The following is a 12,231-nucleotide window of genomic DNA, read 5'->3' on the forward strand; positions in this document are numbered from 1 at the left end:
GATATGGAAAGAGGTCAGAGTGATATTTGTTCTTGCAAAAGGCTGATGAATAAGACCCCTTTGACGTGTATTATAATTATGAATTTGTGAGTTTGTACGGAATAAATCTTTTAACGTACATTCATGAGGCATAAACTGAAGTTTATACATAAACAATACGCAATTGATTGACACAAGTCCACTTAGTGGTAACATTCTTAATCGAAGGAACAATGGAGAACTTGGATGTCTATAATTAGAATTAGTAATAAGCCTTATTGCCTTCTTCTGCAATACTCTTAACTTATCAAGATATGACTTAAAAGTGTTTCCCCAAGCAACATTACAATATGTCAAATAAGGAAGAATAATACTATTATATAATGTTATCAGCACTCTTTCAGGTAAAATAAATTTCAATCTAAAAATGACACCTACACTTCGAGACAACTTAGTGCATACAACGTCTAAATGATTCTTCCAAGATAAATGTTCATCCATAGTTAACCCTAAGAACTGAACATTTTCACTAAGCGCAACATCATGGCCTCCAACATTAAGAAAAGTAATACCATCTGGAAGCTTTTTACCCTTTGAGCGAAAAATAACACATTTGGTCTTTTGAACATTCAACAATAACTTATTACAACAATACCATGCATACAGTTTCTGAATCTCTTGATTTGCAATTAGTAATAAATCTTCAGCCTTCTTATCAACCAGCAGCAAGCTGGTATCATCAGCAAACAGGGAGTATGAGAATAATGTTGACGAGTGTATTATATCATTTATATAAATTAAAAACAACAGGGGACCAAGAACAGAACCCTGAGGTACACCATATTTAATAGAAGCAAGTTGGGAACTACTACCATCCACCACAACAAATTGAGTCCTGTCAAACAAATAGCTTTGGAACCAAGACAATGCTACACCACGTATTCCATAATGCTCTAGTTTCCTGAGGAGGATACCATGGTCAATGGTATCAAACGCCTTAGATAGACAGTGACCACTATCAAAGAAATAAATAACATTCAGTACGCAACTACAGTGTACGTATATATACTTTGGACTAAAATATCCATGAATATCATTCAAAAACTGAAAAAGCTTTTTCACAATGTTACTCACATAGAATTTGCCAATTGATGTTTCAACAATGCACACACCGTAGACACTCTCCCCACCGGAGCTCCCTTCACAAGGCCTTTCAGTGACTGCAAGAAGATAGCTGCTCTGTGCTTCACACGTATCACCATCTATAAAGCTAAAGGTTCTTGTGGCTATAGGAGAAAGAAAGAAGTAAAGAGAGAGAGAGAGCGCAAAAGCATAATGTGATGATAATAGGGTATGAATATAAAAGCTCAAGCAGTGATTTAAAAAATATATTTATTACAATATGGTGATTTAAAAAAAAAAACAGCATTCAGCCGTAACGCTGATTTTCAACATGTCTATACAAAAAAATACATTACAAGAATTGTCCAATATTAATTACAAATTATTTACAAAGAACAAATAAAAATTATAAAAAAATCTATACAAGTTATAAAAGAATACAAAATAAATAGATAGTAGGGAAAATAGAAAAAGACTTTCTTGCAACTGCAAGTAAAATGGAAATTAATGTCACTTTAGATAATCATGGGGAGAAAACCACATGGAGTAATAACGTATCATGTACAAAGAAAAGCAAGATGTTGAATTCAATTAAGAGCAAAGACAATGGTGCAGATATAGGTAGGGACACAAAAACAATGGATGATTAAACACAGACAGGTGAGAACAAGGGAGACAATATTACAAAAAGGCAGAGAAAGATTAAAGACAATTTTGACATTTAAAGAAAGAAACAATAACTTTACCAGAGCAAAATAACCTACCTTGGGTAGAAATCCTGCATATTTCTCTCTTGACAACTTTGTCAAATTTGGTAGGGGCTCTGCTCACTGTTAGAAGGATGTAAAACAAATTAAAAGTTAGGTAGAGTTTTTAATTCCTGTTTAATGAACGTGTTACTAAGACACCTTCTAAATTTGTTTTCTATATTCACATGAGATATTTTTGTAGTTTAGAAAATAACAAGACAAATGTGACTGCATCTCCTATATGCTTCCACTTTAAATTAAGTATAGGAAATGGATGGAATTATATTTGACATATGACAATGAAAACAAAAAAGCTTATATTCAAATGTCAGCTGATGGCTCTGATCATACCTAACTAGTACTAGCCCCCAAATGTAATTGGATCATTTTCATATAGTAATACTGTCCCCATGTTTGAAGCTCATGCATCAAGAAATTCTTGAGATAACAAGGGTAATACCTCTAATTTTTTAAAAATTGACCATTGAGTTATTTACCAAAAAATCTAATCAGAATATCTATTATTCCCACTCTGAGACGAAAGAAGAAGTCAACATTTGCATTTCTTTTCTTATTTAAAATCTTTATATATCAATTTGAAATCCAACTACCACATAAGTCTGTGAATATTGATGTTCATCCCCTCTTTCTTTTCTCTTCTTTTTTTCTGTCTTTTCCCCCTTTTACCAATATTTTGTTCCTCCATATTTGTATAATTATGTATCCTTTGAGGGTAGTCATACTATCAAGCTTTGCTTATTTTGTCAACCCTCCTGTTTGATGTTCTCGATTAGTTACACCCAGCCTTACTTTATTCTACATATATTCTTTTGTCATGTGTACATTTGCAATATTTGTTTGTTATATATTTGTAAAAATGCAAAAGAAAAAGAAAATCAAACAGAAATAAATAAATCAAAATCAAAAATCAAATCAAATCAAACAAATTTGTAAGTATATGTGCGATTGACCATGGTCTTTATTGAGAGCTGATTACAATCAAGCTGGTCAGCAAAGTAATTATAATGAAAATATAACAAACAACAATGAATGCAAATCAAATACTTCGAGCATTATATGTCGAGAGCGATCTGTAAGGAACCAATAGGAGGCCCGGCCGGGCGACAAAGTAATATCTTTTGACTAGCCGTAACAATGCTTCCATTCGCCTGGCCAAGCGAACGGGACTTCCCCATCTCTTGCTGGTTTTGCACAGACAAGAGGCATGGGTGAGCGAAGATGACTTCCAGCCGGACACCCTGAGCGTTACATACGGCATAAGCCAGGCAAACTCAGCTTCAACGGACAGGATCCTGCTCACCCCCCCCCCCACACCCCAACCGAAAAAGTGGTGAGCCCAAACGACTTAACTCCCTGGGCAATACTGATTGTATCCACAGCTTATGGACAAGTCACGCTCGTATAATAATTGTATAGATACGGCAATAAACAATCCTCCAATATCATAACCTTTTGTCTCCCCTTCCTATAAACAGACCGCTTGCTCTAGTTTTACATTCAGACAACACATATATTTCTTATATAAGCGATTATAGGCGTCCAAATTCGCAAGAATGCCGCGAATTGGACGAATTAAATGCAGACGTATAAATTACCAAAATGTACGTCCCAAAATTCTCTGGGAAGAACATACGGCAGGAATTTGATGACATCGTCCACTACACTCAAATGCGGGTGAAACCCAAACTCTCGAAAACCAGACTCTTTTTGTTCACAAATCTGACCATCTCTCGTGAAGACCATAGAAATAATGAGGCGAGCTGAGAGCATGCGGTGTAATGGCGCGAACCTTACCGGTTTTATTGCTGACGCCAATACTTCCGCGACCCCCCCTCCCTCTTCTCGGAAGTGACCTCAAGGCGTGTGGTCTACGGCTCGGTACAAGCTTCTCTGTTCAGATTGGGAATAACTTGTTTTAGCTCCTTCGAGTAGTTCACTAAAATGTACTAATGATGATACATAATATCCCCAAATTTGAACCCCATATCTCTAGTGGTTCTTAAATGGCAAGTCCACTCCAACAAGTCAACCCAAAGCGTAGCATCCCCTCCCAGGGTTACCCCCATTGGACTATACCATTTTATTACAAGGCAAGGAAGTTAACCACATTTTCATATATAGTTTTTGTGTGGTTGCACTAATATGAGTAATTTTTTCCAGTTAATAATGAAAAATGTGAATTTTGATACACTATTTTAAATCAATAATTATGAATAGTATCAATTTTTCAAAGTTCGTAAAAGATTTTGTGAAATGTCATCATCATTTTTCTTGATAACTTGATGCACTATGCAAAATTGTATTCAAATTTATGAATGCTTCCTCATTCCCAGTTGTGTGTTGTGATGAAATATTTTATTCACCTGCTATTATCCTTTGTACTACCATCGCCAGAATGGAAATTGCAAATGCTTATGCTCTTCTGGGGTGAAGGTTTTTGCATAAACGAAACACATTTGTCAACTGTCATATTTTAGTATTTTAAAAATAAATGAGTTACAATTGTTTCCCTGTTATAATTAACTAGATTGAACTTCGACTGCACACAGTTCAAAATGATGCCTCCGCCATAGAGCAATTTTACAAACCAAAACGGAGGCAAAAAATTCAAGTTTGATTGAAATCCATCTGTCTGTTCTAATAATAATGCATCCACAAGGTATTTATATGCATACATATTGAACCACATGACCTTTGACCTCATGACCCTAAATCTAATCAGTTCATTGGCTCTGCAAGATACATATACATGTCTTGAGTTTAATGTTAATCTGTCTGTTGGTTCTCATGATAATGTGACCACAAGCTATTTTTGCATACATAATGAGCCCTATGATCTTTGACCTCATGACCCCGAAAATCTAATCAGTTCATTGGCTCTGCAAGATACATATACATGTCTTGAGTTTGATGTTAATCTGTCTGTTGGTTCTTATGATAATGTGACCACAAGCTATTTTTGCATACATAATGAGCCCTATGATCTTTGACCTCATGACCCCGAAAATCTAATCAGTTCATTAGCTCTGCAAGATACAGGGAAAAAATTAATATTTATTTTTCGGGGGCTACTTTTCAAGCTTGCCCGCATGAATATAACATTCTTAAACTTGTTTTGCATTGAACTCTATGCAAATTTATGGGGGCTCTTTTCTGATTTTCAGGGCTCTTTTGGGCATTTCGGGGCTAATTCGCCCTGAGCCCCCGTGTATTTTTTTCACTGGCAAGATACATAAATGACTTAAGTTTGGAGGGAATCCATCAATCGGTTCTTGAGAAACGCAATCAGGAGAATGCGATCAGCTATGTTTTTTTCCCTGAAAAGTTAAGGTTTTGTTATGGGGGGTTCCCATTGCCGATCAAACCAACCCGACCAAGCCCAATCAAGCCCGATCACCCATTTTTCTCCAACCAATCCCGACATGCCTAAACACAAGCTCTTCCAGACCGCTATTCGACCATTGACGACCCACATTCGACCATTCACAACTCCTGCACGACGTATAGTCGACCACAACTTTGATCTCTTCTAGATCATTCCGATCTACATACAATCCCAACGCGATCCCTACTAGACCAACTAGATGTACACGATCTCTGAACAATCTCGACCGGAGCAGATCGACATTTTCGAACAGGGATCTAAGATGACTCGTGAATTGGGCGGTTACACAAAATATTATCGCCAGCTGATGGTACAATACCCATTTTTGATCAGCGTTCAGTTCATCTCAGACACTCAAGAGATGTAAATCGAACAGTTACAGTTGTGGGCAGTTGCGGATCCAGGGGGGAGGGGGGCTGACCCCCCGACAATAAAAAAAGGTTGTATGCTAAAGAAAGCAACAAAAAAGTTTTCCTCCCCCCCCCCCCCCCCTCCCAAGCCACTGAACGAAATATCTGACGACGCAATTTTCCGATTTCCGAGGGCCCCCAAAATGATAATTTTTAAAAAATTAAAAACGTTTCATCTGACCGTCAGTAGATGCCTTAAAACCCCTGAGCTTCCGAGAGCTTGGCCCCTGGATTTCACCTAGGGCCCAAAGTCAGGCACCTGGATGCTCATCTGACGGTAATTTGATGCCTAAAACCCCTCAGCTCCGCCCCCTGGACCCACACCAATTAATGACCTACCAGTGCCACAATCAAGGTATCAAAATATGCTCATCTAACCTGATTAAATGCCTAAATACCCATGTCCCTCCCCCTCCCCCCAAGCCACTAAACGAAATATCTGACAACGTAAGTTTTCCAATTTCCAAGGCAAAAAATTTGCTCATCTAACCTTGATTAAATGCCTATAAAACCCTCCCCCCTGGACCCCACCTAGGGCCCTGAAGGCAGACGGCTGGATGCTAATCTGACGGTAATTTATTGCTTAAAACACCTGAGCCTACGGGGGCTCCGCCCCCTGGACCCCACGCCAATTTGTGACCTGCCAGTGTCACAAATAAGGTATCAAATATGCTCATCTGACAGTAATTTAATGTATAAAACCCCTGAGCTTCTGGGGCTCCACCCCTTGACCCCCCCGTCGAGAAAAGTTCAGCGGGGCCTGCAAGGAAGTTGGGTGATGGGGATTTAATTTGTCTACCCCCTCCCCCCCCCCCCCCCCCCCCCCCCCCCCGCCCTAAAAAGTTTTTGCCACTGCCGTGTCACCATTACGTACCAATATTTGGCTTGCATAATTTCAAATTTGGCCCCCCCCCCCGCCCTCTAAGAAATCCTGGATCCGCGCCTGCCTGTCGCAGTCACATGTTACTACCAATTCTAGAAGCGATTAACTTCATTAGTATCAATATACCTGTACGAAAAAAATGTGATTAGATCAGCACGTAATTGTGTCCTTGGTTGAGTAGTGACCGGAAGGATCGAGTGCGGTCGAGAAGTGCTCGGGATGTGATTGGGATGTGATTGGGATGTGATTGAGAAGCAGTCGAGAAGTGAGCGAGTTCGGTCGAGTAACTGTTTAGGGCAGACATGTATCAATCGTGAAGCGGTTGACCTCTGTGTCCTTTGCCCTAATTACTCCAAAAGCTATTCAGCTTGTCTTCCTATGGTGATACATACTAACATTAACTTTGAAGTTCATATCTCATGTGGTTCTTGAGATATCGTGATATTGCAATCACAAAACGGGACGGACAACCCGAATGATAGAGAGAGAGAGAGAGAGAGGGAGGGGGGGGGGGGGGGGGGGGGGTAGGGAAGAGAGTAAATTGTGAAAAAAAGATAAAAGGCTGAGCAAGTGGGCCGCTGTCACAAAAACTATTAATATATCAAAACAATTTAGTCAGCCTAGAATGTAAGCTATGCTAGGTGCACAATAACAAAATATGCCATTATTACTGACTTTGTACAATAGAGTTATTTACACCCACCATCGTGACGAATAAAGATGAGTCATCAGACATGAATGTTATGGGCGTAATCAGGAATGCTTTTCTTCTTTTTTTTACACAATACTCCTTCAAATCTGAACACAAAGTCAATCATGGTAAGTAAGCTAAAATGTAATATACCGGTAGTTGAATTATTATGAGAGATTTATTGTATTCTTGTCCATTAATCTACAAGATTACCCACCGGCATGGACATCATCATTTTTCTTGATAACTTGATGCACTATGCGAAATTGTATTCAAATTTATGAATGCTTCCTCATTCCCAGTTGTGTGTTGTGATGAAATATTTTATTCACCTGCTATTATCCATTGTACTACCATCGCCAGAATGGAAATTGCAAATGCTTATGCTCTTCTGGGGTGAAGGTTTTTGCAGTTATAAAACAGATTTGCCAACTGTCATATTTTAGTATTTTAAAAATAAATGAGTTACAATTGTTTCCCTGTTATAATCAACTAGATTGAACTTCGACTGCACACAGTTCAAAATGATGCCTCCGCCATAGAGCAATTTTACAAACCAAAACGGAGGCAATAAATTCAAGTTTGATTGTAATCCATCTGTCTGTTCTAATAATAATGCATTCACAAGGTATTTGTATGGATACATATTGAACCACATGACCTTTGACCTCATGACCCTAAATCTAATCAGTTCATTGGTTCTGCAAGAAACATATACATGTCTTGAGTTTGATGTTAATCTGTCTGTTGGTTCTCATGATAATGTGACCACAAGCTATTTTTGCATACATAATGAGCCCTATGATCTTTGACCTCATGACCCCGAAAATCTAATCAGTTCATTGGCTCTGCAAGATACATATACATGTCTTGAGTTTGATGTTAATCTGTCTGTTGGTTCTTATGATAATGTGACCACAAGCTATTTTTGCATACATAATGAGCCCTATGATCTTTGACCTCATGACCCCGAAAATCTAATCAGTTCATTAGCTCTGCAAGATACATAAATGACTTAAGTTTGGAGGGAATCCATCAATCGGTTCTTGAGAAACGCAATCAGGAGAATGCGATCAGCTATGTTTTTTTCCCTGAAAAGTTAAGGTTTTGTTATGGGGGGTTCCCATTGCCGATCAAACCAACCCGACCAAGCCCAATCAAGCCCGATCACCCATTTTTCTCCAACCAATCCCGACATGCCTAAACACAAGCTCTTCCAGACCGCTATTCGACCATTGACGACCCACATTCGACCATTCACAACTCCTGCACGACGTATAGTCGACCACAACTTTGATCTCTTCTAGATCATTCCGATCTACATACAATCCCAACGCGATCCCTACTAGACCAACTAGATGTACACGATCTCTGAACAATCTCGACCGGAGCAGATCGACATTTTCGAACAGGGATCTAAGATGACTCGTGAATTGGGCGGTTACACAAAATATTATCGCCAGCTGATGGTACAATACCCATTTTTGATCAGCGTTCAGTTCATCTCAGACACTCAAGAGATGTAAATCGAACAGTTACAGTTGTGGGCAGTTGCGGATCCAGGGGGGAGGGGGGCTGACCCCCCGACAATAAAAAAAGGTTGTATGCTAAAGAAAGCAACAAAAAAGTTTTTCCTCCCCCCCCCCCCCCTCCCAAGCCACTGAACGAAATATCTGACGACGCAATTTTCCGATTTCCCAGGGCCCCCAAAATGATAATTTTTAAAAAATTAAAAACGTTTCATCTGACCGTCAGTAGATGCCTTAAAACCCCTGAGCTTCCGAGAGCTTGGCCCCTGGATTTCACCTAGGGCCCAAAGTCAGGCACCTGGATGCTCATCTGACGGTAATTTGATGCCTAAAACCCCTCAGCTCCGCCCCCTGGACCCCACACCAATTAATGACCTACCAGTGCCACAATCAAGGTATCAAAATATGCTCATCTAACCTGATTAAATGCCTAAATACCCATGTCCCTCCCCCTCCCCCCAAGCCACTAAACGAAATATCTGACAACGTAAGTTTTCCAATTTCCAAGGCAAAAAATTTGCTCATCTAACCTTGATTAAATGCCTATAAAACCCTCCCCCCTGGACCCCACCTAGGGCCCTGAAGGCAGACGGCTGGATGCTAATCTGACGGTAATTTATTGCTTAAAACACCTGAGCCTACGGGGGCTCCGCCCCCTGGACCCCACGCCAATTTGTGACCTGCCAGTGTCACAAATAAGGTATCAAAATATGCTCATCTGACAGTAATTTAATGTATAAAACCCCTGAGCTTCTGGGGCTCCACCACCCCCTGGACCCCACACCAATTTGTGTCCTGCCAGTGTCACAAATAAGATACAAAATATGCTCATCTGACAGTAATTAAATGCCTATTCCCCCTGACCTTCTTGGGGCTCCACCCCTTGACCCCCCCCCCCCCGTCGAGAAAAGTTCAGCGGGGCCTGCAAGGAAGTTGGGTGATGGGGATTTAATTTGTCTACCCCCTCCCCCCCCCCCCCCCCCCCGCCGCCCTAAAAAGTTTTTGCCACTGCCGGTGTCACCATTACGTACCAATATTTGGCTTGCATAATTTCAAATTTGGCCCCCCCCCCCGCCCTCTAAGAAATCCTGGATCCGCGCCTGCCTGTCGCAGTCACATGTTACTACCAATTCTAGAAGCGATTAACTTCATTAGTATCAATATACCTGTACGAAAAAAATGTGATTAGATCAGCACGTAATTGTGTCCTTGGTTGAGTAGTGACCGGAAGGATCGAGTGCGGTCGAGAAGTGCTCGGGATGTGATTGGGATGTGATTGAGAAGCAGTCGAGAAGTGAGCGAGTTCGGTCGAGTAACTGTTTAGGGCAGACATGTATCAATCGTGAAGCGGTTGACCTCTGTGTCCTTTGCCCTAATTACTCCAAAAGCTATTCAGCTTGTCTTCCTATGGTGATACATACTAACATTAACTTTGAAGTTCATATCTCATGTGGTTCTTGAGATATCGTGATATTGCAATCACAAGAACGGGACGGACAACCCGAATGATAGAGAGAGAGAGAGAGAGAGGGAGGGGGGGGGGGGGGTAGGGAAGAGAGTAATTGTGAAAAAAAGATAAAAGGGCTGAGCAAGTGGGCCGCTGTCACAAAAACTATTAATATATCAAAACAATTTAGTCAGCCTAGAATGTAAGCTATGCTAGGTGCACAATAACAAAATATGCCATTATTACTGACTTTGTACAATAGAGTTATTTACACCCACCATCGTGACGAATAAAGATGAGTCATCAGACATGAATGTTATGGGCGTAATCAGGAATGCTTTTCTTCTTTTTTTTACACAATACTCCTTCAAATCTGAACACAAAGTCAATCATGGTAAGTAAGCTAAAATGTAATATACCGGTAGTTGAATTATTATGAGAGATTTATTGTATTCTTGTCCATTAATCTACAAGATTACCCACCGGCATGGACATCATCATTTTTCTTGATAACTTGATGCACTATGCGAAATTGTATTCAAATTTATGAATGCTTCCTCATTCCCAGTTGTGTGTTGTGATGAAATATTTTATTCACCTGCTATTATCCATTGTACTACCATCGCCAGAATGGAAATTGCAAATGCTTATGCTCTTCTGGGGTGAAGGTTTTTGCAGTTATAAAACAGATTTGCCAACTGTCATATTTTAGTATTTTAAAAATAAATGAGTTACAATTGTTTCCCTGTTATAATCAACTAGATTGAACTTCGACTGCACACAGTTCAAAATGATGCCTCCGCCATAGAGCAATTTTACAAACCAAAACGGAGGCAATAAATTCAAGTTTGATTGTAATCCATCTGTCTGTTCTAATAATAATGCATTCACAAGGTATTTGTATGGATACATATTGAACCACATGACCTTTGACCTCATGACCCTAAATCTAATCAGTTCATTGGTTCTGCAAGAAACATATACATGTCTTGAGTTTGATGTTAATCTGTCTGTTGGTTCTCATGATAATGTGACCACAAGCTATTTTTGCATACATAATGAGCCCTATGATCTTTGACCTCATGACCCCGAAAATCTAATCAGTTCATTGGCTCTGCAAGATACATATACATGTCTTGAGTTTGATGTTAATCTGTCTGTTGGTTCTTATGATAATGTGACCACAAGCTATTTTTGCATACATAATGAGCCCTATGATCTTTGACCTCATGACCCCGAAAATCTAATCAGTTCATTAGCTCTGCAAGATACATAAATGACTTAAGTTTGGAGGGAATCCATCAATCGGTTCTTGAGAAACGCAATCAGGAGAATGCGATCAGCTATGTTTTTTCCCTGAAAAGTTAAGGTTTTGTTATGGGGGGTTCCCATTGCCGATCAAACCAACCCGACCAAGCCCAATCAAGCCCGATCACCCATTTTTCTCCAACCAATCCCGACATGCCTAAACACAAGCTCTTCCAGACCGCTATTCGACCATTGACGACCCACATTCGACCATTCACAACTCCTGCACGACGTATAGTCGACCACAACTTTGATCTCTTCTAGATCATTCCGATCTACATACAATCCCAACGCGATCCCTACTAGACCAACTAGATGTACACGATCTCTGAACAATCTCGACCGGAGCAGATCGACATTTTCGAACAGGGATCTAAGATGACTCGTGAATTGGGCGGTTACACAAAATATTATCGCCAGCTGATGGTACAATACCCATTTTTGATCAGCGTTCAGTTCATCTCAGACACTCAAGAGATGTAAATCGAACAGTTACAGTTGTGGGCAGTTGCGGATCCAGGGGGGAGGGGGGCTGACCCCCCGACAATAAAAAAAGGTTGTATGCTAAAGAAAGCAACAAAAAAGTTTTCCTCCCCCCCCCCCCCCCCCCTCCCAAGCCACTGAACGAAATATCTGACGACGCAATTTTCCGATTTCCGAGGGCCCCCAAAATGATAATTTTTAAAAAATTAAAAACGTTTCATCTG

General features: G+C 40.1%; 1 protein-coding gene across 1 annotated transcript in view; it reads right to left on the minus strand.

Moving 5' to 3' along the window:
• Window positions 1–12,231, minus strand: part of LOC593059 (DNA mismatch repair protein Msh6) — a 52,432-nt gene that overhangs the window by 18,630 nt on the left and 21,571 nt on the right. The window contains exons 12-13 of the mRNA XM_030974086.1: window positions 1,866–1,931; window positions 1,114–1,265 (exon numbers count right to left, since the gene is read on the minus strand). Coding sequence (XP_030829946.1) covers window positions 1,114–1,265; window positions 1,866–1,931 — 218 coding nt within the window. The remainder of the gene's footprint in view (window positions 1–1,113; window positions 1,266–1,865; window positions 1,932–12,231) is intronic.

Source organism: Strongylocentrotus purpuratus, unplaced genomic scaffold (assembly GCF_000002235.5).
Source record: "Strongylocentrotus purpuratus isolate Spur 01 unplaced genomic scaffold, Spur_5.0 spur5_scaffold_7, whole genome shotgun sequence".
Classification (NCBI taxonomy): domain Eukaryota; kingdom Metazoa; phylum Echinodermata; class Echinoidea; order Camarodonta; family Strongylocentrotidae; genus Strongylocentrotus; species Strongylocentrotus purpuratus.